This window comes from Barbus barbus (genome assembly GCF_936440315.1).
Source record: "Barbus barbus genome assembly, chromosome: 45".
Lineage (NCBI taxonomy): Eukaryota > Metazoa > Chordata > Actinopteri > Cypriniformes > Cyprinidae > Barbus > Barbus barbus.
Window position 1 is genome coordinate 21,521,047 of NC_136723.1, and position 24,746 is coordinate 21,545,792.

The 24,746-nt window shown below is 34.7% G+C and overlaps 2 protein-coding genes across 4 annotated transcripts; one reads left to right on the forward strand and one right to left on the reverse strand.

Moving 5' to 3' along the window:
* Positions 1–166: 166 nt before the first annotated feature.
* Positions 167–9,547, reverse strand: LOC306864319 (putative ATP-dependent RNA helicase DDX56). The gene is made up of 14 exons (XM_079408267.1): positions 9,456–9,547; positions 8,369–8,530; positions 8,114–8,268; positions 7,169–7,339; positions 5,786–5,876; positions 5,464–5,705; positions 4,101–4,238; positions 3,876–3,989; positions 2,673–2,767; positions 2,231–2,307; positions 2,055–2,144; positions 1,873–1,978; positions 1,698–1,786; positions 167–781 (listed from the first exon to the last, which is right to left on the reverse strand). Exons 1-14 carry the CDS (start codon positions 9,510–9,512, stop codon positions 701–703), a joined length of 1,668 nt encoding a protein of 555 aa, XP_079264393.1. The 5' UTR covers positions 9,513–9,547; the 3' UTR covers positions 167–700.
* A 251-nt stretch (positions 9,548–9,798) lies between these two features.
* Positions 9,799–24,301, forward strand: ccar2 (cell cycle and apoptosis regulator 2). Of its 3 annotated transcripts, none has more exons than XM_079408264.1 (19): positions 9,799–9,879; positions 10,118–10,159; positions 10,239–10,324; positions 11,155–11,269; positions 12,117–12,252; positions 12,632–12,749; positions 13,690–13,842; positions 15,349–15,559; positions 15,639–15,749; positions 18,330–18,496; positions 18,838–18,964; positions 19,066–19,194; positions 19,380–19,502; positions 20,414–20,650; positions 20,727–20,873; positions 21,919–22,027; positions 22,116–22,304; positions 22,920–23,092; positions 23,209–24,301. In XM_079408264.1, exons 2-19 carry the CDS (start codon positions 10,148–10,150, stop codon positions 23,248–23,250), a joined length of 2,385 nt encoding a protein of 794 aa, XP_079264390.1. In that variant the 5' UTR covers positions 9,799–9,879; positions 10,118–10,147; the 3' UTR covers positions 23,251–24,301. The 3 variants fall into 3 exon arrangements, with proteins under 3 accessions (XP_079264390.1, XP_079264392.1, XP_079264391.1); XM_079408265.1 differs by having other exon boundaries at positions 9,824–9,879; positions 10,137–10,159; XM_079408266.1 differs by lacking the exon at positions 10,118–10,159 and having other exon boundaries at positions 9,804–9,879.
* The last annotated feature ends 445 nt before the right edge of the window (positions 24,302–24,746 follow it).

Consider the following 24,746-nt stretch of genomic DNA (forward strand, 5'->3'; position numbering starts at 1 on the left):
ATATTTTGAGGACCTTTAAGTTGTTTTTGCATTATTTTCATTACATTTTCTGCCTGAATTCTCATGAGAGTTAAATGTTCTCACTTATTTAAAATAAAAAGTACTGATTTTTTGTTTTACATTTTAATAAATATTATATACCATGATACTGATTGAAATGAAAAGTAAAAATAAGACATTTAATTAAGCCTATTTTGAAGACTATCAAGTTTTTTTGCGGTGACATTTTAATTTTCTCCATGAATTCTTGAGAAATAAATGTTTCATTTGTAAAAAATAATAATAATAATAATAAAACATGTGGATGCATTCTTTAGACAATGACTAAGTTATTTGGAATTATATAATTATATTTTTTTTTATTAATTTGTTAATTACTTGTACAGTTTTGTCTAAATCAGCTGAAAACATGTAGCACTAAAACTTTATAAACAAAATCAGAACACAATACAGACACTTTACGAAGTAGAGTGTTAGTATTAATGAAATATACAATATTACATGTTCAATATTCATCAAAATCATTTCACACATGCAGTGAGACAGGACTCCTCATGCAGGTCTGATTCTGATGGACTTTATGATCTCGACCGTGTCGTTCAGGATTACAGTCACAGTTGAAAGTATCCAGAAGACTAGTTATGTCAGGATTTTCTCAACATCCCAATCCAAACCCAATGTCTCTCAGGCTCTTTTGCCTTTAGGATTTCCCAGCCTTCTTTTCACGCTTCTTCCTCGTGTAGTGAAAACTCTTCAGTGGATTTCTGCCTCTGAAATTCTTCTGCAAACGCAACAAATTAAAACAGCATTCATTCAGAGCGCCATTACAGGATCTGTTTTTACACACAATTCAAGTCCTGTCAACTACCGGTCATTATCATTAACTAAAATTAGATTTACTCTATACATGAAGAGTTTTTTTTTTTTTTTTTGCAAAAACATAACTCCGGGGGTTTTTTATTTTCAAAAATCATGTATTTTTTTTGTTTATTGTTATCGTTTTATTGTGTTTGTCAGCTGCGTTTTTTTGTTATTTTTTAACTTAACCAAAATAACCCAACTGCAGTTTGATTGAGATTAATTGGACAATGAAAAAACATGATTTTTGAAAATTGTTAAAAATGGAGTTATCTGTTTTTGCAAATGAACTCTTCATATATCTTTGTTAAATTGAAATTTATTGTAAAACAATAAATGCTACATGAACACAATGAAGCTAAAAACAGAAAAAAATGTTATCCAATTCAAAATAAGCATATATATATATATATATATATATATATATATATATATATATATATATATATATATATATCAATAATACTATTAGAAATCACTGCTAAACAATATGGCATTATTACATCAATATGTAGATAAAACAGTGAGTGAAAGCTTTAAACTGTTAAAGTGAATGATTTGTATTTTCATCTATAAATAAAATTAAGACAAATAATTTTTTTATTGAAATTAAGGGGAAATAAATATTAATATTAAATGAAAAGCTTAAATTATATTTAGAACATAAAGTACAAGTACTAAAAAAGAAATAAATAGAGTAAATATTAATATACACATAAAATACAAAAATTGCACAATTAAGCCCAAAGCTATTAACCAATGTGCCATTATTATATAAATATGTAGATATAACTTGTGTTAGTACACTGTTCAAATACATGAACGATCTGTATTCTCACTTTAAAGCTGCTCAGCATCACACGGCCTGCTTTATTCTTTTTCTTCCTTTGTTTCATAGGATTGACGAGACTTTTCAGCGCCGTAGGGACTGAAACGGACATGAAAATGTGTTTTGACGATCTATATGTCTCTGTATCATATATACAGATCAATAAAAAGGCGATGAATTGTTACCCAGGTAATCGGGCACGTTTTTCAGGTGAGGTTTGATGACGGCGGGATGAAGGTCTTTGTCGTGTCGCAGCAGCTGCAGGTCTCTGGGATTGTCTTCAAAGTACATCTGTCACACATAAAATCAATGACAACCAATCATTGGACATTAGAGATGAACTGCTTAAAATGAAGTGATCACAAACCTTGAGTTTCTCTGAGTTGAGCAGCTCCTGTTTGATCTCCTTCAGTCTGGCCTCCTTCACTGCCTGCTTCGTCACCGATCTCATGGCATCCTGGGTAAATTAAAGCACAAAAGAGACTCCTGAGGTGAGCCAAACCACAAACACAGCTTCAGTGCTGCCTGAGGACACAAACATACCCGACATCTGTATCTGAATCCCTCGATTTCCTCCATTTTGAACCCGTACGGCTTCAAAACACTGTCATGTGTGCTGTCTGAAAACAGACGAGGAAAAATGAATTTGCTTGTAATTTATAATAATTTAGTATCTTAAATAGTGCTGTCAAACGATTAATCGCATCCAAAATAAAAGTTTTTGTTTACATTATATATATGTGTGTGCTGTGTATATTTATTAATTATATATATACATGGATGCATATATTTATAAAAATGTTTATGTGCATATATTAAATATATTTGATGAGATATTCAAAAGGGCCCATATTCTACACAATACAAGCATTATATTTACAATAATTATGTTAGTTTATAATATTAGGTTTTTAACAACATGGGCAGGCATAATTTAGCCGTGACCATGTTAAAATAAATATCCTCTAAAACCTGCGACTCTTACCTCCAGTAAGAGCGTTTTCAACCTCCGTGAGCGTGGGAATTTCTGTATGCGATATGAAGGACAGCGCGGTCCCAGGATTATCCGCACGAGCCGTTCTGAAGAAAAACAGTATTGTTAAACTATTCGCAATCATTTTTCATTCATTTAAATTAAGCTGAAAATAATATAAAATTGAATATAATACAAAATATCAATATTAGACGAAAAGCTAAATTGAATTTAGAATAAGAAATTATTTTGAAATAAAATATGTTTAAGTCGAAACAACAAAATAATGAAAAAATATAAATTGAACATATAAATGAAAACTGAAAATGGAAATATTATACAACTAAGCCCAACTCTATTAACCAATATGACATAACTATTTCAATATGTAGTTAAACAGCAAAGACTAAAATTACTAAAACTGAAATAAATTAAAGCTAAATAGAAATATGTATAGACTGATAAAATGGCAAAAAGCACACAAAATTACAAAAAGTTAAAACTCAACCCTCAAAAAGCATGCATGTCCATTTTGACCCAGAAGAGATACATAACCATTTCTAAAAGGTGCATAGTTTTTATTAAAGGAATGAAACTATGCAAGTGCTTTAAGACTATCGAAATACACATTTGTTTTTTCTTTCAGATTTTTTACGAGTTATAACCATTTAAAAGTAAATATAGTGTGTTTGAGTCAATTTGGACCCATGTATTTATGAAGTACCATTAGGTGTCAAACATAGTTTTCTTAAATTATCTATGAAGTTACATTAAAGTGTCAAGAAAACTGTAAAATATATTAAGCCTTTTCCACAAATCTCACACTTTTGGGACTGAATTTTGTTGAAAGTGTATGCAAAAAAAATAAATAAAATATTTTGTTTAAAAACTTTTCAGAGTTTCATGTTGTTTTGTTAGAAATAATTATGTAGGTTTAATAAATTTGGACTTTTTCTGAGCAATCATGAGATATAAAGTGAATTCAATTCATTCCAAAGGGGCTAATACTGGTAATTCTCAGATTATATGTTTTTATAAATTTTATACAATCATATATTCAAATAAGATTTCTCAACCATAGTGAAAAAAAGGTGAAAATCATATTCTTGTATGCATTATGAGGGTTAAAATGAAAACTGAAAATATGAATATAAGTCAATTCAACATAAATAAATAGTATAATAATACAGTATGCAGTACTAATTCTCCACACACCTGCCGACGCGGTGGATGTAGGACTCAACTGAAGTGGGAAAATCAAAGTTGATCACATTAGACACGTTGTGGAAATCGATTCCTCTGGAAACGCCATATTCCTTGTCTTTTCCTCTAAAGGGGATGAAACGAAAATCAGTATAAATATTTAATACAGACATAATGTCAAGAAATCATAATTAATGCTCAAACGTTTTCTGCATTTCCACTGCTGGAAGCTCTTACTTCTTCCCAGAGTTCTTTTTCTTCTTTCCTTTCTCCTGTGTTTTCTGGGAACGTCCTGCGGGATCCTCCAGTCTCTGTTCGTCTGTGGCGATTATGTAATTGTAGAAGCCTTGATTAAACTGAGTGATAATGTGACACCTGAAAAACAAAATAAAATTAATTTAAGGGCATTAAATGAAACAAGAAACAGTTTTCGCTACACATGTAACATCTGCAATCTGATGTATTTATATAATTATACATATTGCTGGTTAATATTTTTCTTAAACCTCACGGCCTCATGACTTTTTTGTGAAATATTATTCAAATAAACTATTTTTTACAATATATATACTATTATAGTTTTTATTAGTGCTGTCAAACGATTAATTGCATTCAAAATAAAAGTTTTTTTACATAATATATACGTATACGGAGTATATTTATTTTGTATATATAAATACAAACACATGCAATATGTTTATTAAATATATTTATATATAATAAAATATAAGAATATAAATGTATATACGTAAATAATTTCCAAATATATACTGAATGTGTGTGTATTTATATATACAGTATCTTGCCAGTATCTGTGTGTTGAGTTATTTTGAGTTATACAAGCTGTACACTCACTACTTTATATTGTAGCAAAGTGTCATTTCTTCAGTGTTGTCACATGAAAATATATAATAAAATATTTACAAAAATGTGAGGGGTGTACTCACTTAAGCGAGATACTGTACATTATAAATAAACAGTACACATACATATATGTAAACAAAAACTTTTATTTTGGATGGGATTAATGGCGATTAATCATTTGACAGCACTAGTTTTTATTAATATTTTGAACTTTTCTTTTTTGCATTTTTTTTAATACTTCTATTCATGTTTTACTTTTTGTTTCAGTCTCTTTCCATGAACTATTTTCAGTTATTCAACTTAAAATTATTTCTAATTCTTGTTTCATCTGATATTGATATTTTTTTATTTCATTTTTATTTAACACAACTGTTTTTAATAATAACCCAGGAAGTGACTTGACAAGAGTGTTATCTAGGTATCAGAGTTTTTGTTAATATTTTGAATTAGATTTTATTTTTCTATTTTGAATAGAATCTCTATTTTATTTATCAGGTTTAGTTGATTTAGTTGTAGTTGTTAAACTAAATTAATGTGTGAAATGTTGCCTTGGCAACAATAAAAATTCATATATTATTTTAGTTAATATACTGAAACTTAACATTAAAAAGCAAACACAACATAATTTTTATGGTTTTAGTTAACGATAATAACCCTGCAGATGGTGCAGAAATGCCACCCTGCAGCTTTAAGGAAGTAAACAGCGTGATGATTGATTTCTACTCTCCTCCCTCACCTGGAGTGAACGGGCAGCTCAGAGTTCAGGACACAAGCAGGGATGCTGAACTGCTCCAGAAACAGCTTGAGCCGGTAACAGCGTTCCACGTCGCTGACGAATACGAGCGACTTCCCTTGAACCAGGCCAAGCTTCAGGAGGGTGTAGATGAGCAGGAACTTGTCCTCCTCCTCACATCGGACGCTGTACTGCTGGAGCTGAGAGCTGTCTGGCAGCTGAGAGCCCTGGAGCTTCAGCGTCACCTGCGACACACAGACAGAGGAAAAGCGTCAGATCCAGCCAAACACACATGAGCTGCTGGCGCTGACGCTGCTGCACTCACAGGATTGTGGAGGACCAGCTCCTTCAGCGCCTGGACGTCGTCATTCAGCGTCGCCGACATGAGGAACGCCTGGTAGATCTTGGGCAAGTGACTGCAGAGGTGAACACAGACAAATGTGACCCTGGACCACAAAACTCGTGTGTCTTAAGTAGCACAGGTATATTTGTAGCAATAGCCAACAATACATTGTATGGGTCAAAATTATCCATTTTTCTTTTATGCCAAAAATCATTAGGATATTAAGTAAAGATGATGTTGCATGAGATAATTTCTTACCTTAAATATATTAAAACTTAATTTGATTAGTAATATGCATGGCTAGGAACTTCATTTAGACAAATTTAAAGGCGATTTTCTCAATATTTAGATTTTTTTGTACCCTCAGATTCCTTTTATTTATTTATTTTTTAAATAGTTGTATCTCGGCCAAATATTGTCATATCCTAACAAACCATACATCAATGGAAATCTTATTTATTCAGCTTTTAGATTATATATATAAATCTTAATTTCAAAAAGTGGACCCATATGACTGGTTTTGTAGTTCCGTGTCACAAATACTAAATGCTGGACCTTGCAGGTTTATGAAGGTAAATGTAAAGGATAAGTCCACTTCCAGAATAAAAATATTAGTATAGTATTATATAGTGCACTTTAATGGTGGCCAATGATTGCAAGGTCAAAAATGCAGTTTCAAAGGGCTCTACACGATCCCAGCCGATGAATAAGGGTCTTATCTAGCGAAACGATTGGTCATTTTCTTGAAAAAAATTATATTTATACACCTTTTAACCACAAATGCTCGGCTAGCTTTAGCTCTGCGATGTGCATGCGCATCTTTATTAGGTTATTGGAAAAGTCACGCCAAGTACCAACCCAGAGTTCACAAAGCAAACATGCAACAAAAAAAGTAATTGCCCTTTACAAAAAAAGGTAAAACATCAATGTCAGATGATTTTAAAGTTGGAGGAGAAAATAATGAGATTGAGTTTTTAAACAAAGTACAAAGACAAAGAACTAACCGCGCGTGACCTTTCCAACATGATTACGTAATGTGTGAAGACGTGCATGCGCATCGCAGAGCTAGTGCAAGCCGAGCATTTGTGGTTAAAAAGTATCATTTAAATTATATATTAAAAAACATTTCACTAGAGCCCTTTGAAGCTGCATTAAATACCGATCATTTTTGACCTTGAAATCGTTGGCCACCATTGAAGTCCACTATATGGAGAAAAATCCTGGAACGTTTTCCTCAAAAACCTTAATTTCTTTTCGACTGAAGAAAGAAAGACATGAACATCTTGGATGGGGGTGAGTAAATTATCAGGAAATTTTTATTCTGGAAGTGGACATATCACTCGCCGTTTTAATGAAAACGCATACCAAAGCAGGCTTTTCAGGTCCGCTTCAAACCCAAACGAGAAGACAAGATCAGCCTCGTCGATGACCAGCATCTCTAATGAAGACTGAATCTGCAGGTTCTGGGCGTTAATGTGGGCTTGAACACGGGACGGTGTGCTGACCACAATGTCTGGCTTCTCCATTAAAATTGGCCTGAGAAAGACAAACAATTGTAAAAAAATATTTATGATGAGACTGAATGAAGTGGGTTTAACTTGAGCAGGGTTATTATTGATAACTAAAACAATAACTATTGAAAACTTTTTGGAATTGAAATAAAACTGAAATAAAATATAAATATTAGATGAAAAACTTGTACTAAACGGAAATTAGAAATAAGTTTAAATTTAAGCACTAAAATTACTAACTTCAAACAAATAAAACAATAACCTAAATAGTAATTTTGTAAAAAAAAAAAAAGGCAAAAGCACATAAATTACTTAGACTTTAACTGAAATAAAAATATAAAAATTAAACCTAATTCAAATTGTTAATAAAAACTATAATAGAATATAAATAATACTAAAATTAAACATTTTGAACCTCCCAAAATAGTATTATTTAACATAAAAAAGTAATAAAAATGACAAAAGCACATAATAAAATTACTAAAATTAAAATTAAAAACAAAAACATAAAAATTAAACCTAATTCAAAATACTAATAAAAACTATAATAGTATATAAATAATTTTACATGAAACATTTTTAATCTCCCAGGTTTCAAAGGTTGTTTTTATGAAATGATAGTTCACTTGATTAATAAAACACCCATTCTTAAATCATTTCAGAGCAATTACATTCATTTCAAGACATATGTAAGCAAATCTTATTTTAGGTCATTATATACTAATATATATATATATATATAAAATGGCTTTTACCTTTTTAATTAAATACATTTACATTTTTTTGCTGTAGTACTGACTTCTGTGCCGATATATCCGCTTTCCCGGAGATGTCGGCCACTCGTACGTCTCTGCTGCAGAACGCAGTAAGCTGTCGGATCATGGTTTGCACCTGCTGGCCCAGTTCTTTGGTGGGGACCAGGACTAGAGCTCTGACGGCCTGCTCACGTACAGTCTGGACACATCAGCGACAACAATAAACTGTATGTTAGATATTTGAACTGACTCCTCTGTCATTGAGGCCCAAGTTAGAATAACTCTAAGCCAAGTGTCACCTGTTTGGACGTGAGGATTCTTTGGATGAGTGGGATCGCGTAGGCTGCGGTTTTTCCTGATCCGGTTCGAGCTCGGGCCAGCAGATCTTTGCCCTCGAGCGCCAGCGGGATGGCTTTCTCCTGGATGAGGGTGGGCTGAGACCAGCCTAAATCCGCCAGAGCCTGAGAAACAAACAAACACAGCTTCACATCCCAGTCACTAGTGGACAACACTAATAAATACAGCAAAAATGTTGTTATTTTGATATATCAACATGCATCAACAGAAATCGTGTGAAGCACATCTGAAATTCAGTTTTTACAAATGTACTTATTTACATATATACAGAAAGAGAGAAACTGAAAAATCTTATTTTCCTATATTTATACTTGTGTGTAAAGAATAATTTAAAAATTTAATGTATTTGTAATTATGTAAATTATATTTAGATTTACATATTTTTAATTAACTAATATGTAATCAATATTTTGCCATTTTTCTTTTTTAAATATGTGTGCAAACTACTGATTTTTTACATATAATGTATATCTATATGTGCGCATAAATACATATTTTTCTTTTTTAATTATTTGGGTATACATATGTAAATTACTAATAAATATACATAGTACATAAACATATATTATGTGAACAAAAACCTTTATTTTGGACGCGATTAATCGTTTGACACCATTAATATATATATAAATATATATATATATATACACACACACACTCATCAGTTGTCAGTTATTATCAGTTGTGTAATAGCAAATTATCATAGTTTTACTGTATTAACAACAGTATTTGGTCAGGAACTAATAACCATATAACTAAATACAGTTATACAAGAAAGGCATTTATGGGAAAACTGTTGACAGGGAAAGAAATGTTGGCATAGATCCTAATAAAATAGACAGAATAAAAATAATACAATATTTAATTATTCAATAAGAAATATATCGTGTATTCTATTTCAGAAATGACCGTGCTCATGTTAGCATGCAAACACACACGAACTACATTCAAAACAAACAGTTAACATCCTGGTGTCTGGCATTTCGAGGTAGACACACGTAATATTAATATCACGACTGTATATATTACCTTTAACAGCCGATCATCTAAACCCATCTCATGAAACTGCAGCGTATCCTCCTCCATCTTCACACGTGTGTTTGCGGCGCACAGACGAGCGAGACGTTAAACCCCGCTGTGTCACAGCGCCACCCACGGTACTGGAGGAGAACTGCAGGTCAAACCACACGACGTCGCTTTCATACAAATACGACCACCTATGAAGAATAACAAAGTCTAGAAAACAATTCAAGAATTTTTAAGTCACATTTAATGTCTTTGTACGGTCTCTCGTGTTATATTTACAGCCAAAGGCGGTGTAAGGCGTTTCACCTGCAGTTACTCTGAGCGACCGCTTGATGGCGCTGATGCGAAACGCCCTTCTGATGAACAGACAGAAGACAAACAAAAGCATCAACGTGGAGGAAAAACAGAGCACGAGCACAAAATACTAGTAAGTTTCACTGCTTAAATGTCGCAGGACATTAATCAACACCTCTCCTAATAGATAAGTCCTAAATAATGATCTGTGGGTACGGGAAAACGGCATTAAACTGCTGTGATGTAACGCCGATGCAGTAGGAAGTAGATAGTACACATGCTGCTGTTGACCTACACAACAGCCGGACTAATTAACTGTATTTCATATATTTAATTCGTGCATTTCTATTGTGTATGCATGTGTCCCAAAGCTTTCTTCTGCATGCAAAGGAGAAAAGAAAATGGAGACACAGGTATAGCTATATGATGAGAATTTGTTCATCGTTATTTCTGGTTTATTATTGTGTAAACACTAAATGATTCTGTGTTCAGATGAGGCAGAGGGTCTTCACCGGGGTGGTCACACAGATGCAGGAGCATCATGGGATTGTGGATCAGGAGGTTCATTTTCCAGTGAGGTTTGTGTGTTGTGGAGTAACTAGTTACATGCAACTAAATTACAAAATAAGGCTACACTTTATTTTAAGGTGTCCTTGTTACAGTGTAATTATATATATATAAGTACTGAGTAATATTACATGTACTTACTATATGGTTAGGGTTAAGATTAGGGTTACTCGCATGTAATTATGCATAATTTATAATAATAAGTACGTGTAACGTATACCTTAAAATAAAGTTTACCCAAAATAAATGTAATTGTAATCAGTTACTGATAAAAAAAAGAAAGAAGTGTAATTAAATTACAGTTAAAATGTTAATGATTACAAAGGGGGTAACATGATTTTTTTCACACACACACCCACATACAGATTTAATTGATTCCTTTTCTAAATTGCAGTGACTGCAATAAAAAATATGAGACACCAATGCTTCAGGAGTACATGCGTAGTCGATAACTGTTTGGATTTATGCATATGCTTTATTTTTTAAGATTAACTGTGTTTTCCAATGCATTGTTAGATGCCAGTCATAGATATGCAAAGATTTGATTTCAAAAACCGTATAATAGCTACTAAACTGTTTCTTGTTATGGTCTGTACTTAACCTCAGAATGACCTTAAAGTACGTCTTATTTAAAATTAAATTATTATAATCTTAATTCAATTGATGAAGGTCTAATCAAATGCAATCAGTTATAACTTTAATCAAGTAATGAAAGTAATCTGTAACCTATTACATTTCCAAAGTAACCTTCCCAACACTGATTCTGAATCATATGAATCATAACCTGAGTGTGAGGTTGATGTGAGGTCTGAGGCTCGAGGGCTTGTGGTTTGTGCCGCAGTGTTGTGGTGGGTCGTGTGCCCTTGGTGGGACAAAAAGTGTTGGTGAAAGCGGTCCAGGACCCCCTGAAGCCCATCAGCTGGACGGCACAGAAAGTTCAGACGCTGAACGGACAGGTGGGCAGAAAGGTTTTGGGCTAATATTTCAATAACATATTCTTTAAGAGGTCACTATATAATAGAAATGCAAAGTTTGTTTAAAAAAAAGCTAATTTTTGTGTGCATCTTAAGTGTATTTGCATTAGCAGTGTTTGTACACTAAACAATGAAAGTCATACTTTCTTGTATTTTTTCTTTTTTCATGATTTTGGGTAGAAGTCCACTTTGACATGTTTTTTTTGTTTGTTTTAAAGCACAGAAATATGAATTTCCACTAAACATGTACACTGTGAAATATTAGAATTGAAAACATCGCTCTTATGTTTGAATGTGTTTTAAAATGTCATTTATTTCTGTTTTGTCAAAGCTGAGTTTTCAACATTATTACTCCAGGCTTCAGTGTCACGCGATCCTTCAAAAAGCATTCAAGAAAAATTGTTGAAAACAGTTTTGCAGCTTCGTCTTTTTGTGGAAACTGATCAAATGTTTCAGGATTCTTTGATGAAGAGAAAGTTTAGAAATAGAATCTTTTGTAACATTATAAATGTCTTTACTGTCACTTTTGATCAGTTTAATGCATTCTTGATGAATAAAAGGATACATTTCTTTTAATAGAATCTTAGTGATCTTAAATGGTAGTGTACATGAAATTGTGCACATATGTTGACTATTTTATGAAAGATATTACAAAACAATGAAAGGTTAAATTTGCCTTAATTATAAATAATGTTTTATTTATTAACATTTATATTAATCATTTATTTGTGTTCTGAGAAGATGATAGTTCTTGTGTATAATCACCATGTTCTTTTTTTATGCCTGATCTTCAGAAGGTTTGTCTCTTTCTCTGGTTTCTTTCTGTCAGCCCTTCAAATCTCCTCCTCCGCTGCTGCCCTCCATGTCATCCAATCCGAAGCCTGGCATTTTAGGGACCAAACCGCAACCTCTGCTGAAATCTCCCAAAATACCACCACTGATACCCAGCATGCAGCCAAATCCTGGTACTGGATGCAGTGTTGTTATCATTCACTAAAACTGTTAGGAAACATTTTATTTAGAAATAAAGCGAAAATAAATGATATAAAAACTCTTGGCAAGTACAGTGCTGGTCAAAATGCATTTATTTATTTATAAAAAAAAAAAAGGCTCTATTCTGCTCACCAAGGCTGGATTTATTTGATCAGTAAAAACATTAAAATTGTGAATTTTTTTAACAATTTAAAATAACTGTTTTCTGTTTGAATACAAGTTCAAATGTAATTGATTGCTGTAATCAAATATGAATTTTCAGCTTCATTACTGTAGTCTTCAGTGTCACGTGATGCTTTAGAATGATATCTGATATTTAGCGGTCATGTAAATCGGTCTGATATGTGACAGGTGGCATGATGCAGATGTCCCATCACCAGCAGATGTCCTGGAATGGTCCGTTTGACGGTTGGGGTGGAGGACGGAAGAGACACGCTGAGGTCATGGGAGGACGTAGAGGTGGACGCTGGTGAGTCACATTGCAGTAGATACTAATGTACTGCATGCTATTGAACAAAAATAAAAAGTATGTAGTGATTAAATGCTTTTGAACAGCTTTATGCTACATTGTTGTCACATGACTGTGCTCCATTTCACATTACACTGTAATTTGACTCCAAATCTCAGGTGAAAAAACAACAGTAATGTGGATTACTCCGTAAATATTCATGCAATTTAATATTTTATCATTATTTGTTTGTCTCTTCGGAAAAAGAAGGAAGAAAAAAAAAAATGTAGTTTCTGAAAGTACATGTCATAGACATTAAAACGAGAATTTAGCATTTTTAATTTAAGTTTGCATAGAACTTTTGGCAGTCTGATGAAATAAGGCAAAATTGAGGTTGTTAATGCGTCTGTAGCATTTGTTAAACTAGATATGTAAGGTTAAGTTGAGGGCAATGCATTGTGAAAATTGTTAAATATTATTACAATTTAAAATAAACACTTTCTTCTTGTTTATTGTAAAATGTAATTTATTCCTGTGATTAAAGATACATTTTCAGCATCATTACTCCAGTCTTCAGTGTCACATGATCCTTCAGAAATTATTCTAATATGCTGATTTGCTGCTCAAGAAACATTTCTGATTATTATCAATGTTAAAAACTATGTTTATGGAAACCATGATACATTTTCTTTTTCAGGAATTTTTGATTAATAAAAAGCATTTATTTTAAATCTTTTGTAAGTTCATAAATGTCTTTACTGTCACTTTTGATCAATTTAATGCTCTCACTCTCTGAATAAAAGTATTGATTTCTTTCAAAAAGTTTGCAAGAGCATTACAGCCTGATTTGTTTCAGCACCTCATTCTGTTGTTTTTGTGGGAACGTCCTTGAAGACTGTCCTGTTTTTAACCTGCTCCTCTGCTGACGCGTGTCCTTGTTGTTCTTTGTGGCGTGACTCAGGGAGGACGGCGGCGGAGGAGGGCCGTGGGGAGGAGACGCCATGCACCAAAAACGAAAAAGATGGAGAGCCGTCTTAGAGGAGGAAGCGCCCAAAAAGAGCAGCTCCATGTCCACACACAGCGCTCCGTTGTTCTCCTGTTTCTCCAGGGACAGGTAAGTCGGTCAGAAACAACACATCGAGTCAAGTTGAGCTGCTGTCATGCTGCTACATTTGTGGACATATAGTGGAACGAAATGTCGTGTCTCGCAGGACCACGGTGCTACATACAAGTTAAACATAAATATAAACATAAAACGATAGAAGTATAAGGAAAAACAATTATAGACCTATACAACAGTTAACCATCTGACTGTACATATACTATAAATAGTTGACTAAACATACACATAATCTGAGACTGTACAAGAACTTTACATAAATACTGTACATGGAATTGTGCAAAAGCGATACTTTGGGGGAAGCAGCGCATAATGCAAGATGATTTGTAGTGCAATGCACAATATATTATCATATTGAGTCTTTGTAGCAGGGAGTGTTTATAAAACGTGTCTAATGTACATACAGTGAAAAAGAGTTTGTTACTACATGTGGTTTGTATAGCCCACTCAGTATAGCTCACTTGTTTGTATAGCCCACTTCAGTAATTTCACTATGTATATACACTGAACAAAATTATAAACGCAACACTTTTGTTTTTGCCCCCATTTTTCATGAGCTGAACTCAAATATCTAAGACTTTTTCTATGTACACAAAAGGCCTATTTCTCTCAAATATTGTTCACAAACCTGTCTAAATCTGTGTTAGTGAGCACTTCTCCTTTGCTGAGATAATCCATCCACCTCACAGGTGTGGCATATCAACATGCTGATTAGACAGTATGATTATTGCACAGGTGTGCCTTAGGCTGGCCACAATAAAAGGCCTATATTTTTGAACAGGAAATGGAGGCTCACCAAAATTGGACAATAGAAGATTGGAAAACATTGACTGGTCTGATGAGTCTCGATTTCTGCTGCGACATTCAGATGGTACGGTCAGAATTTGGCGTAAAGAACATGAACATCCTGCCATGTGGCTGGTGGTGGTGTAAAGATATTTTCTTGGCACACTTTGGGCCCCTTAGTACCAATTGAGCATCGTTTAAATGCCACAGCCTACCTGAGTATTGTTGCTGACCATGTCCATCCCTTTATGACTACAGTGTACCCATCTTCTGATGGCTACTTCCAGCAGGATAATGCACCATGTCACAAAGCTCAAATCATCTCGACTGGTTTCTTGAACATGACAATGAGTTCACTTTACTCAAATGGCCTCCACAGTCACCAGATCTCAATCCAATAGAGTATCTTTGGGATGTGGTGGAACAGGAGATTCGCATCATGGATGTGCAGCCGACAAATCTGCTGCAACTGCTTGATGCTATCATGTCAATATGTACCAAAATCTCTGAGGAATGTTTCCAACACCTTGTTGAATCTATGCCATGAAGAATTAAGGCAGTTCTGAAGGCAAAAGGGGGTCCAACCCGGTACTAGCGAGGTGTACCTAATAAAGTGGCCAGTGAGTGTATATCGCACACCCCTAGGGCTCTCACAGCCTGGGGGAAATTGTCATTTGTCATTGTCTCATTGTGATTTCCTCTTGATTCTTTCAGCCAGGCCTGTGATTATCTGGAGCTTCAGCGGCGGTACCCACACCTGCACCTGCCCTTCAACCTCTTCCACCTCCAGCAGTCCTGGACCGAGAGTTTCCCGCTCGACCAGCCACTTCCTCTGAGAGGACCGTGTCACTTTCACGTGGGATCAAACCAGCCGGAGAGTCAAGCAGATGTTTGCGAGTCCACAGATGAGGCTTTCTCCGTTAGGGTACGCGTGCTGCTCTTTTGACAGATCGTGTGACCATGCAAGGCTCAGATTCTCAAAAATGGTTGTGTTCTCTCCACAGGTTCTGTTGTTTTCTGTGCCGTGCCTTGAGGACTTGTACTCACAGTGTTGTAACCTCTCAAAGGACGGTCAGACGCAGAAGGAGGCCGTACATCCCACTACACTTCTTAAAGTAAGAACATTCAGTCCTCAATATCTCTGAAATCACACAAAACGTTTTTCCACTATAAAAAAACCTTGGAAAGATTCCATGGAAAAATGGGTATTAAAGTTTTAGTTTTAGTTGTTAGTTTTTTTAATGAAATGATACTCTAAATAAGAAACTACAGTATAACTGTCAATAGATGACGGCAGTTCACTGTTAATGAGTCATTGAGTCATTTATTTATCTGATTCATTCAGCCGGCTGATTCATTAAAAAAACTAATCAAGTGACTATCTTTATGAATGAGTCACTGAATCACTGACTCATTCAGTTAGTTCAAAAGCAGCAGATGAATTCAGTAACGCTTACTTTATAAAATCAGTAAAGATTTGAAGGTCTGCATTTTTTTTTTACAATTATACTGAAAGGCTCTTTTCTTGCTAAAAAGTCTAAACTATCAATCAGATGACAGAAAGCATGGAGAAGATTGTGTGTTGATCGTTTAGAGGTAGGGATGAGTATTATCTGTATTTTTTGGTTTATATACATATATATTATTTCTTGAAATTTTGTTGATTATGGCTTACAGATAATGAAAACCCCAAATTCAGTGTCTCAGAAAATTAGACTATTACATAAGATAAAAAAAGGATATTTTAAACAGAAATGTCAGGCTTCTGAAAAGTATGTTCATTTCTATGTACTCAATACTTGGTTGGGCCTCCTTTTGCATGAATTACTGCATCAATGCGGCGTGGCATGGAGGCAATCAGCCTGTGGCACTGCTCAGGTGTAATGGAAGCCCATGTTGCTTTGATAGCGGCCTTCAGGTCATCTGCATTGTTGGGTCTGGTGTCTCTCATCTTCCTCTTGACAATACCCCATAGATTCTCTATGGGGTTCAGGTCAGGCGAGTTTGCTGGCCAATCAAGCACAGGAACACCATGGTCATTGAACCAGCTTTTGGTACCTTTGGCAGTGTGGGCAGGTGCCAAGTTCTGCTGGAAAATGAAATCAGCATCTCCATAAAGCTTGTCAGCAGAAGGAAGCATGCTCTAAAATTTCCTGGTAGATGGCTGCATTGACTGTGGACTTCAGAAAACACAGTGGACCAACACCAGCAGATGACATGGCAGCCCAAATCATCACTGACTGTGGAAACTTCACACTGGACTTCAAGCAACATGGATTCTGTGCCTCTACACTCTTCCTCCAGACTCTGGGACCTTTCATGCAAAATTTACTTTCATCTGAAAAGAGGACTTTGGACCACTGAGCAACAGTCCAGTTCTTTTTCTCCACAGCCCAGGTAAGACGCTTCTGACGTTGTCTCTGGTTCAGAAGTGGCTTGGGTAACCCTTTTCCTGAAGACGTCTGAGCGTGGTGACTCTTGATGAACTGACTCCACCTTCAATCCACTCCTTGTGAAACTCTCACACCGTCCAGTGAGTTCTGAAGCATTTGGCTGAATATGAGCAGATAATATTGCCCGAAACACTGCTTTTGTCAGCAGTCACATCATCAATAAATACAAGAGAACCAGTTCCACTGGCAGCCATACATGCCCATGCCATGACACTACCACCACCATGCTTCACTGATGAGGTGGTATGCTTAGGATCATGAGCAGTTCCTTTCCTTCTCCATTCTCTTCTCTTCCCATCACTCTGGTACAAGTTGATCTTGGTCTCATCTGTCCATAGGATGTTGTTCCAGAACTGTGAAGGCTTGTTTAGATGTCGTTTGGCAAACTCTAATCTGGCCTTCCTGTTTTTGAGGCTCACCAATGGTTTACATCTTGTGGTGAACCCTCTGTATTCACTCTGGTGAAGTCTTCTCTTGATTGTTGACTTTGACACACATACACCTACCTCCTGGAGAGTGTTCTTGATCTGGCCAACTGTTGTGAAGGGTGTTTTCTTCACCAGGGAAAGAATTCTTCGGTCACCCACCACAGTTGTTTTCCGTGGTCTTCCGGGTCTTTTGGTGTTGCTAAGTTTACCGGTACGTTCCTTCTTTTTAAGAATGTTCCAAACAGTTGTTTTGGCCACGCCTAATGTTTTTGCTATCTCTCTGATGGGTTTGTTTTGTTTTTTCAGCCTAATGATGGCTTGCTTCACTGATAGTGACAGCTCTTTGGATCTCATCTTGACAGTTGACAGCAACAGATTCCAAATGCAAATAGCACACTTGAAATGAACTCTGGACCTTTTATCTGCTCATTGTAATTGGGATAATGAGGGAATAACACACACCTGGCCATGGAACAGCTGAGAAGCCAATTGTCCCATTACTTTTGGTCCCTTAACAAGTGGGAGGCACATATGTAAACTGTTGTAATTCCTCCACCGTTCACCTGATTTGGATGTAAATACCCTCAAATTAAAGCTGACAGTCTGCAGTTAAAGCACATCTTGTTCGTTTCATTTGAAATCCATTGTGGTGGTGTATAGAGCCAAAAATGTTAGAAAATTGTCGATGTCCCAATATTTATGGACCTGACTGTATGGTTTTATGTTTTATTTGGTTTATAGAGCTTATAGTATATGGCTATAGGGCTTATAGTAGCTTTATAATTGTGTCACTGGCTCTTTCTCTGTGTTGTAGTTTGTGGTGGTGGAGGACAGTGGAGGTGAACTGCGGCTTCCTGGAGGTCACTGGTCACCCAAATCAGACGGAGCAAATCCAGCGAAGGACGGTTCGACGCTGGTCAACACTGCGCTCCGCTGCATAAAGGAACAAACTGCTCTGGACCTCTCAGCCTGCACGCAGTGGTCTGTATTTCATTTTTAATATCAGTTCAATATGGTTAAGATTTATTGGTCTGATTTGTGTCTTGCCAAAGCGGGTTGCTATTGTCATTGTTTGTATACAGAAAGGCGATAAGTAACTTAATAGTAATAAGAAAAACATAAATAACAAGTTTCATATGTATACAAAATGGCTTTTTAATATTTTACTTTATTTTTTATCAAATAAATGCAGCCTAGATTAGCAGAAGAGACTTCTTTCAAAAACATAAAAAATTTTACTGACCCAAAATTTAAGTCACCTTATGTCTTTTATATGTTCATTAGTAATCTGCACGTCTCTAAATGTCTTTCTCTCTCTGAAGGCACAAGATGGCGGAGCTGAGATATCTTTCTGGAGATAAAATGGAGACAGTTGTGGTGTTGTTGCCAGATGTGTGGAATCTAGTGCCAGCAGAAGAAGACTGTGCAAAATTACGACAAAAACAGCTGGTACTGACTGACATCAGAGTTGATAAATATTATGCATAGGAAATATGCTTGAAATCACACCAGAGTAGTCTCCAAGCTTGTTTTTCTTTCCTGTCATCCAGGATGGTGATTTGTCACTTCCAGAAGGTCCGTCTGTGGTTTTTCACCCCTCCGCTGGACTCAATCTGTCTGTCGTGTCTCTGTCCTCACTGCTGGAGCCCCAGACACCTCAGACGCGGGAAAGCTGTGAGGTGGGTAGTTATTCTATATATATATATATATATATATATATATATATATGTATGCATGTATGTGACTTCTAACTTGTATTAACAATTCAGATAATACAACGTGCATGTTACATATGTTGTAAACTGGCTCAGTCATGATGTGATCTGCATTGTCTTGTCTGACGGCTCTCGTGTGCTGGTATCAGGTGAGTTTGATGGCGGAGATGTTCAGCGAGATGCTCCAGAGGGATTTTGGGCTTGAGCTGTATCAGTGTCTCTGCCGTCTGCCACAGGGCCCCAGCGTCAAAGAAGACAACAGCACTCCCATGGTACACTAGACTGCACACGTGTTATTTTAGTATCACTGAGATACTATTATAGTTTTAATAATATTTTTAATTAGTTCTCATTTGAATATTTCCTGTTTTTATTTTAATTTCAGTTAAAGTTTTATTAATTTGTTAGTGTTTGTCATTATTTATACTATTATTATTATATAGTTTTTATCCTTTTTTAGTTTTAGTTATTTTAGTACATCAAGTTAAACTATATGAAAATGAGAAATGTTTCAGTTAAAGTGATTTTTTTTTTTTTTTAGCAACAAAAAGTTGTTTTAGAGTTAGTTAACTATAATAACCCTGTTGTACATATAGTTTCATTAATATTTTGAATGATTTACTAACAAAAGTTTTTTTTTTAATAAATTTTTTTAGTAGTTTTAGAAACGTTTTAATTTAATTTTAGTACATCAAGTTAAATTAAATAAATGAGAAATGTTGCCTTGGCAACTAGCTGAAATAAAATAAGTTTGTTTTTTATAAGTTTTTTTTTATTTTTAAAGTTTAGGTACTGGAAGTTTTTTATTGTTTTAATTTTAGCACACACTCTCATCTGAAATGTGCAAAGGATACGAGCTCCTAAACAATTAAAATGTGTCTTTTACACTTTATTATATACTTTTGTAGATTTTTAGCATTGTATAATTTTATCATTACACCGGAAGTCCACTTTTAATGTTCGATAAGGTTTCTTTGACCAAAACCAATTATTAAACAGAATTAAATAGACTGCTGTACCTTTAAATTTAAATGACCTATGTTATGATTGGCTGACTAATAAATAGGTGCTGATATGTAAATGTGGCCCATCTTGTGTTTTACTTAAAAAAAAAAAATAAATAAAAAATGTTTGAAAATCCAGTTGTTAATGTAACTTTTTCACACTTTTTTTCTCTGTAAAGGAGGATGAGCCCAAAAAAACGGACACACAGACAGCAAAAAAGAAAGGACCGATCGATGCAAAGAAAAGAAAACTCAAAGAGAAGGATGGAGAGAGAGAGACAGAAGACGCCGCAGTGACGGACGAGACTGAACCGGCTGGAAAGGAATCTGAGCATCTAAAAGAGAGTAAAAGTCTTAGCGCAGGAGGAGACGGGCAGAGCAGCAGCGCCTCAGACAATCAGCCGTCCAAAGACAGCGTAAGAAATCACATTTCTCCTCTGCATCACATGTCTAGTGTTTCTCCTACAAACATCTCTGTCTGTGTGCTTGAAGGAACGTCCTCTGGGCTGGACGTCTGAGCTTCCCCGTAAAGTGCTTCTCTCCTGGGTGTTCTTTGACCGTCAGCTGACAGGAAGTCTTCGAGAGGCAGACCTGCTCAACATCCTGCTGTCTCTCGGCCTGTTTCTCAGTCCTGCTCAGGTTTCACTTCTTCTAAGATGTTTTTATAGAATTCTGCAAAATAAAAGCTTTATGGTTTAACATGACATAAATATTAGAACTGTTGTTCTGTAAAATAATAATATTATTATTAATAACTTATTAAATACCTTTTTATTTTACAGAAAAATAGTATAATTGAAATAGTACATTCCTTTATTGATTTGTTTACTTTGTTTACTAGAATTCAAATCATAAAATAAAATTGAATATTTTGAATAATGATAAAACAATGAAATTATTATTATTACTGTTATTAATAAATCCTCATTTTTATTTTACAGTACAGTAAAGGTATTACAATAGCAGTATATTTATTTGATTTAAATAGAATTCAAATAATAACAAAATATTTTGAATAATTATTATTATTAAATACTGTTGTTACAGTAGTAATATTGCAGTCAATTTCTTAAAAGATTTGCTTAACTTTTAGAAATTAAAAATATGAAAAAATATTTTGAATAATTAGTATAATATTAATAGATCATAATCATAGCCGTTATCATAATCATTATTATTGTCATTGTTTAAAGATATATTGGGAAAAAATGAGTTTTCTTTCTTTGTCCTTTTCTGATATGTATCAATAAAATGGTTCAATATAGCAAGAATTTTAATGTGTTAAGTGTTTGTATTTTGTGCATATTAGAGTATTATGTTGAGTTTAAACCTATGATCACCCAGCTCAGAGATGAATCACGAACTTTGATTCAAAATGAAAAAAATATTAAAATTGCATAAGATATAAGTCGTTTTGTAAAAAAAAAAAAATATAAACAATCCATTTTTCTGAGAAGTTTGAATTTTTTTTTCTTGTTTTAAGCATAAACCCACTCCATTTTGAAAAAAATTTCATATCAAACTTAATATCTTAAGTCTTATTGCTTCTCAAGTAAATGTATCTTGACTTAAGAATTTTTAGATATTTGTAATAGAAAACAAAGAAAATTTTTTTACATACATTCTTTGATTATAAGGAAAAACGATGTATTTTCAGTGTATCTGATGTCCCGTCTCTCCTCAGGCGCAGGATCTGGTCAGAAAGGCTGCAGTCGGTGGGCTTTGCCTCTACAGAAATCTGTGCAGTCGCTGGTCAGACGCCGATCGGACAGACGGCAGCATTAGTGCTGAGGGTGTGTGTGCTGGAAATCATGCAATCTGATAAAGCATGTAAACACATTTGTCTGTAGCATTATAAAAATGCCACTGTGTTCCTCTCAGGAAATAAAGCCATGTTGCCCAGCCAGGCATGCAAAGAGAGAGCATCCGCCCGTCGCACCAGTAACACAGATCTGGTGAACTACAGAGGGAACGTCATTAACTTACCAAACCTACTACAGACACTGGAGAGCAACAAAGCGGCCCAACGTGAACTGGAGAAGTGTGTCACCGCACTGCAGTCCAGACTCGGTGAGACCGGAATGCTTTAGAGCAGGGGTGCCCAACCATGTTCCTGGCGATCGACTGTCCTGCAAAGTTCAGCTCCAAATCTAATCAAACACACCTGAAGCAACTAATTAAGGTCTTCAGGATCGCGTGAAAATTAAAGGCAGGTGTGTTTGATTAGAGTTGGAGCTAAACTTTGCAGGACAGTCGATCGCCAGGAACAGGGTTGGGCACCCCTGCTTTAGAGGAATAGTTTACTGAAAATGTACTCACTATCAGGCCGTCCAAGATGTAGATGAGTTGCTTTCTTCATCAGATTTGGAGAAATGGAGCATTCCATCACTTGCTCACAATCCTCTGCAGTGAATGGGTAGCGAATCCATGCATTTTTTTAAGAAAAATATCCATATTTCAAATGTAATAAGTTGAAATGTCTTAATGACAGCTTTTGATTTCACAAGACATTAACTGATGGACTGGAGTGGTGTGGTGTGGATTATTGTGGTGTTTTTATCAGCTGTTTGGACTCTCATTCTGACGGCACCCATTCACTGCAGAGTGAATCATAATTCATAATGCTTCATTTCTGCCATAATATTCCATGGTCATTTGAGCGGTTGTGTGGTGTGTGTGATTCAGAGGCAGCAGAAGCGAGGCATGCGTCTAATGAACAGGAGCAGGGCCAACAGAAAGAGCTGAAGAAGAAACTGGAGAAAGCCGAGATGCTCAACAAAACATACGAGAAGAGTTTGAGAGAAAACAGCAGTCAGATGATCTCGGTCATTGAGAAGATGCAGAGGATGGTTGAACAGGTGACCTCCTTAAATGTTTGTTTTATATGCATTCTAGAAATTGCATTTTAATTTGTTTTATATGCATAATTTTTTTAGTCATATTTGAATCAATATACTGTGTTTGTACCGTTTAGACAACAGCCCTCGCAAATGCAGGAAAGGATGAGAAGTCGTAGAGACACAAAAACTCATCGGATGGTGATGCAATAGCGTTTGGACCGAGGAGAATAAACAAAAAAACCCTGCAAAATAATTAAAAACAAAAACTTAAGCCTTTGTTTGTTAGCTTTTAAAAACATTTAAAAAAAATGATGTCTTCATGCACATAGATAAGAAAGAATTGCATTTGTGGACATTTGTAAACGTTTTTTTTATTAATAAAAATGTTTTGCTGGCTTATTTTAGAATGTATATGCATTCATATGAAACTATGTAATGTGCTTAATATGGACAGGAAACTTTGTGCTTTATTTATTTAGTGTTATTTAATTTTATTTGGTTATTAAATTCTGGCAGCTATGAAAGTATGATCCTTCCACACAACTGACAATCTCATAAACCGAGATGCAGATACGCAAACCTGTTCCTAGCCCTGTAGAATGAAACTATAATTCTTTTTTACATGTGAATTTGACATGTCTGGTCAGGTTTTAAAGGTTGAAAACAAGCATGGAACCTTTTTTTTTTTGTTTTGTTTTTTCAAATTGAACTAATTCATTTTTATTGTGTACTGAAGCATTTCCTTATTGTTAGAAACCATTTACCGCCATACATATTCTTAAGTGTTGGTATGAGGATAGTCTAGTGTTTAGTCTAGACTAAAATATAGTGAAAGTTAAATTATTTTGGAAATACTGCCTGAATTCTTCCTTGCAATCCAGAAAAACAGCTCTATTTGTTGATCTGCAAACAGTAAGATATTGACCTGTTTTGGATGTAATTGGTAAAAATGTTTTTGTCTTTTTCTCAGGGACCATTTATTTTTTCTAATAGCCTGTTTTGAACAGTTGCATGTTTAATTGTCTTCCAGCAGAATTAAGTTGAAAACATGCCATGTAATATATTTTTTCTTTTCGTCTGCTTTTTTGTCCACGAAAACTACTAAACATTTTGTTCAGTGACTTGGCCAGTCAATCTCCAATCATGATATATGAAAATTGATTTGTCATTTATTTTTGAGGAGCAGTCCCAACAGAAATAAAAGAGTTCAAAGTATACTCCTAGCTCAATCTTGAAATGTCTATTTATTTGAGTTAAATTAACATATTTCTATCGCTGCTATGGTTTATAAAAATTAGTGCAGTGTACATTAAATGAAATTTTGTAACTTATTAAATATGAGTGAATATTTATCTTATTTAATCAATATCTATATATGTTTGTTAATCTTATTATTAGAATTTGCTGAACGAAATTGCAGAGCTTCTTTGTAAGGTGCGTGGTACATAATAGAAAGAGACTAAAAATAAATATACAAAGAGATGTACAAATAAAATATTTAAGCTAAGACAAAAGAATAAAGAGAATGAAAACAAAAAATGGCTTTTGTATAAAAATAAATAACAGCTTGTTAAAATGATTATTGCATTAATATGAGGGAGACTTCTGGCTCTGAGTAAAACTATTACACTGAAGGAAAGGGGATATAAAAGCATTGCACTAAAAAGTAAAG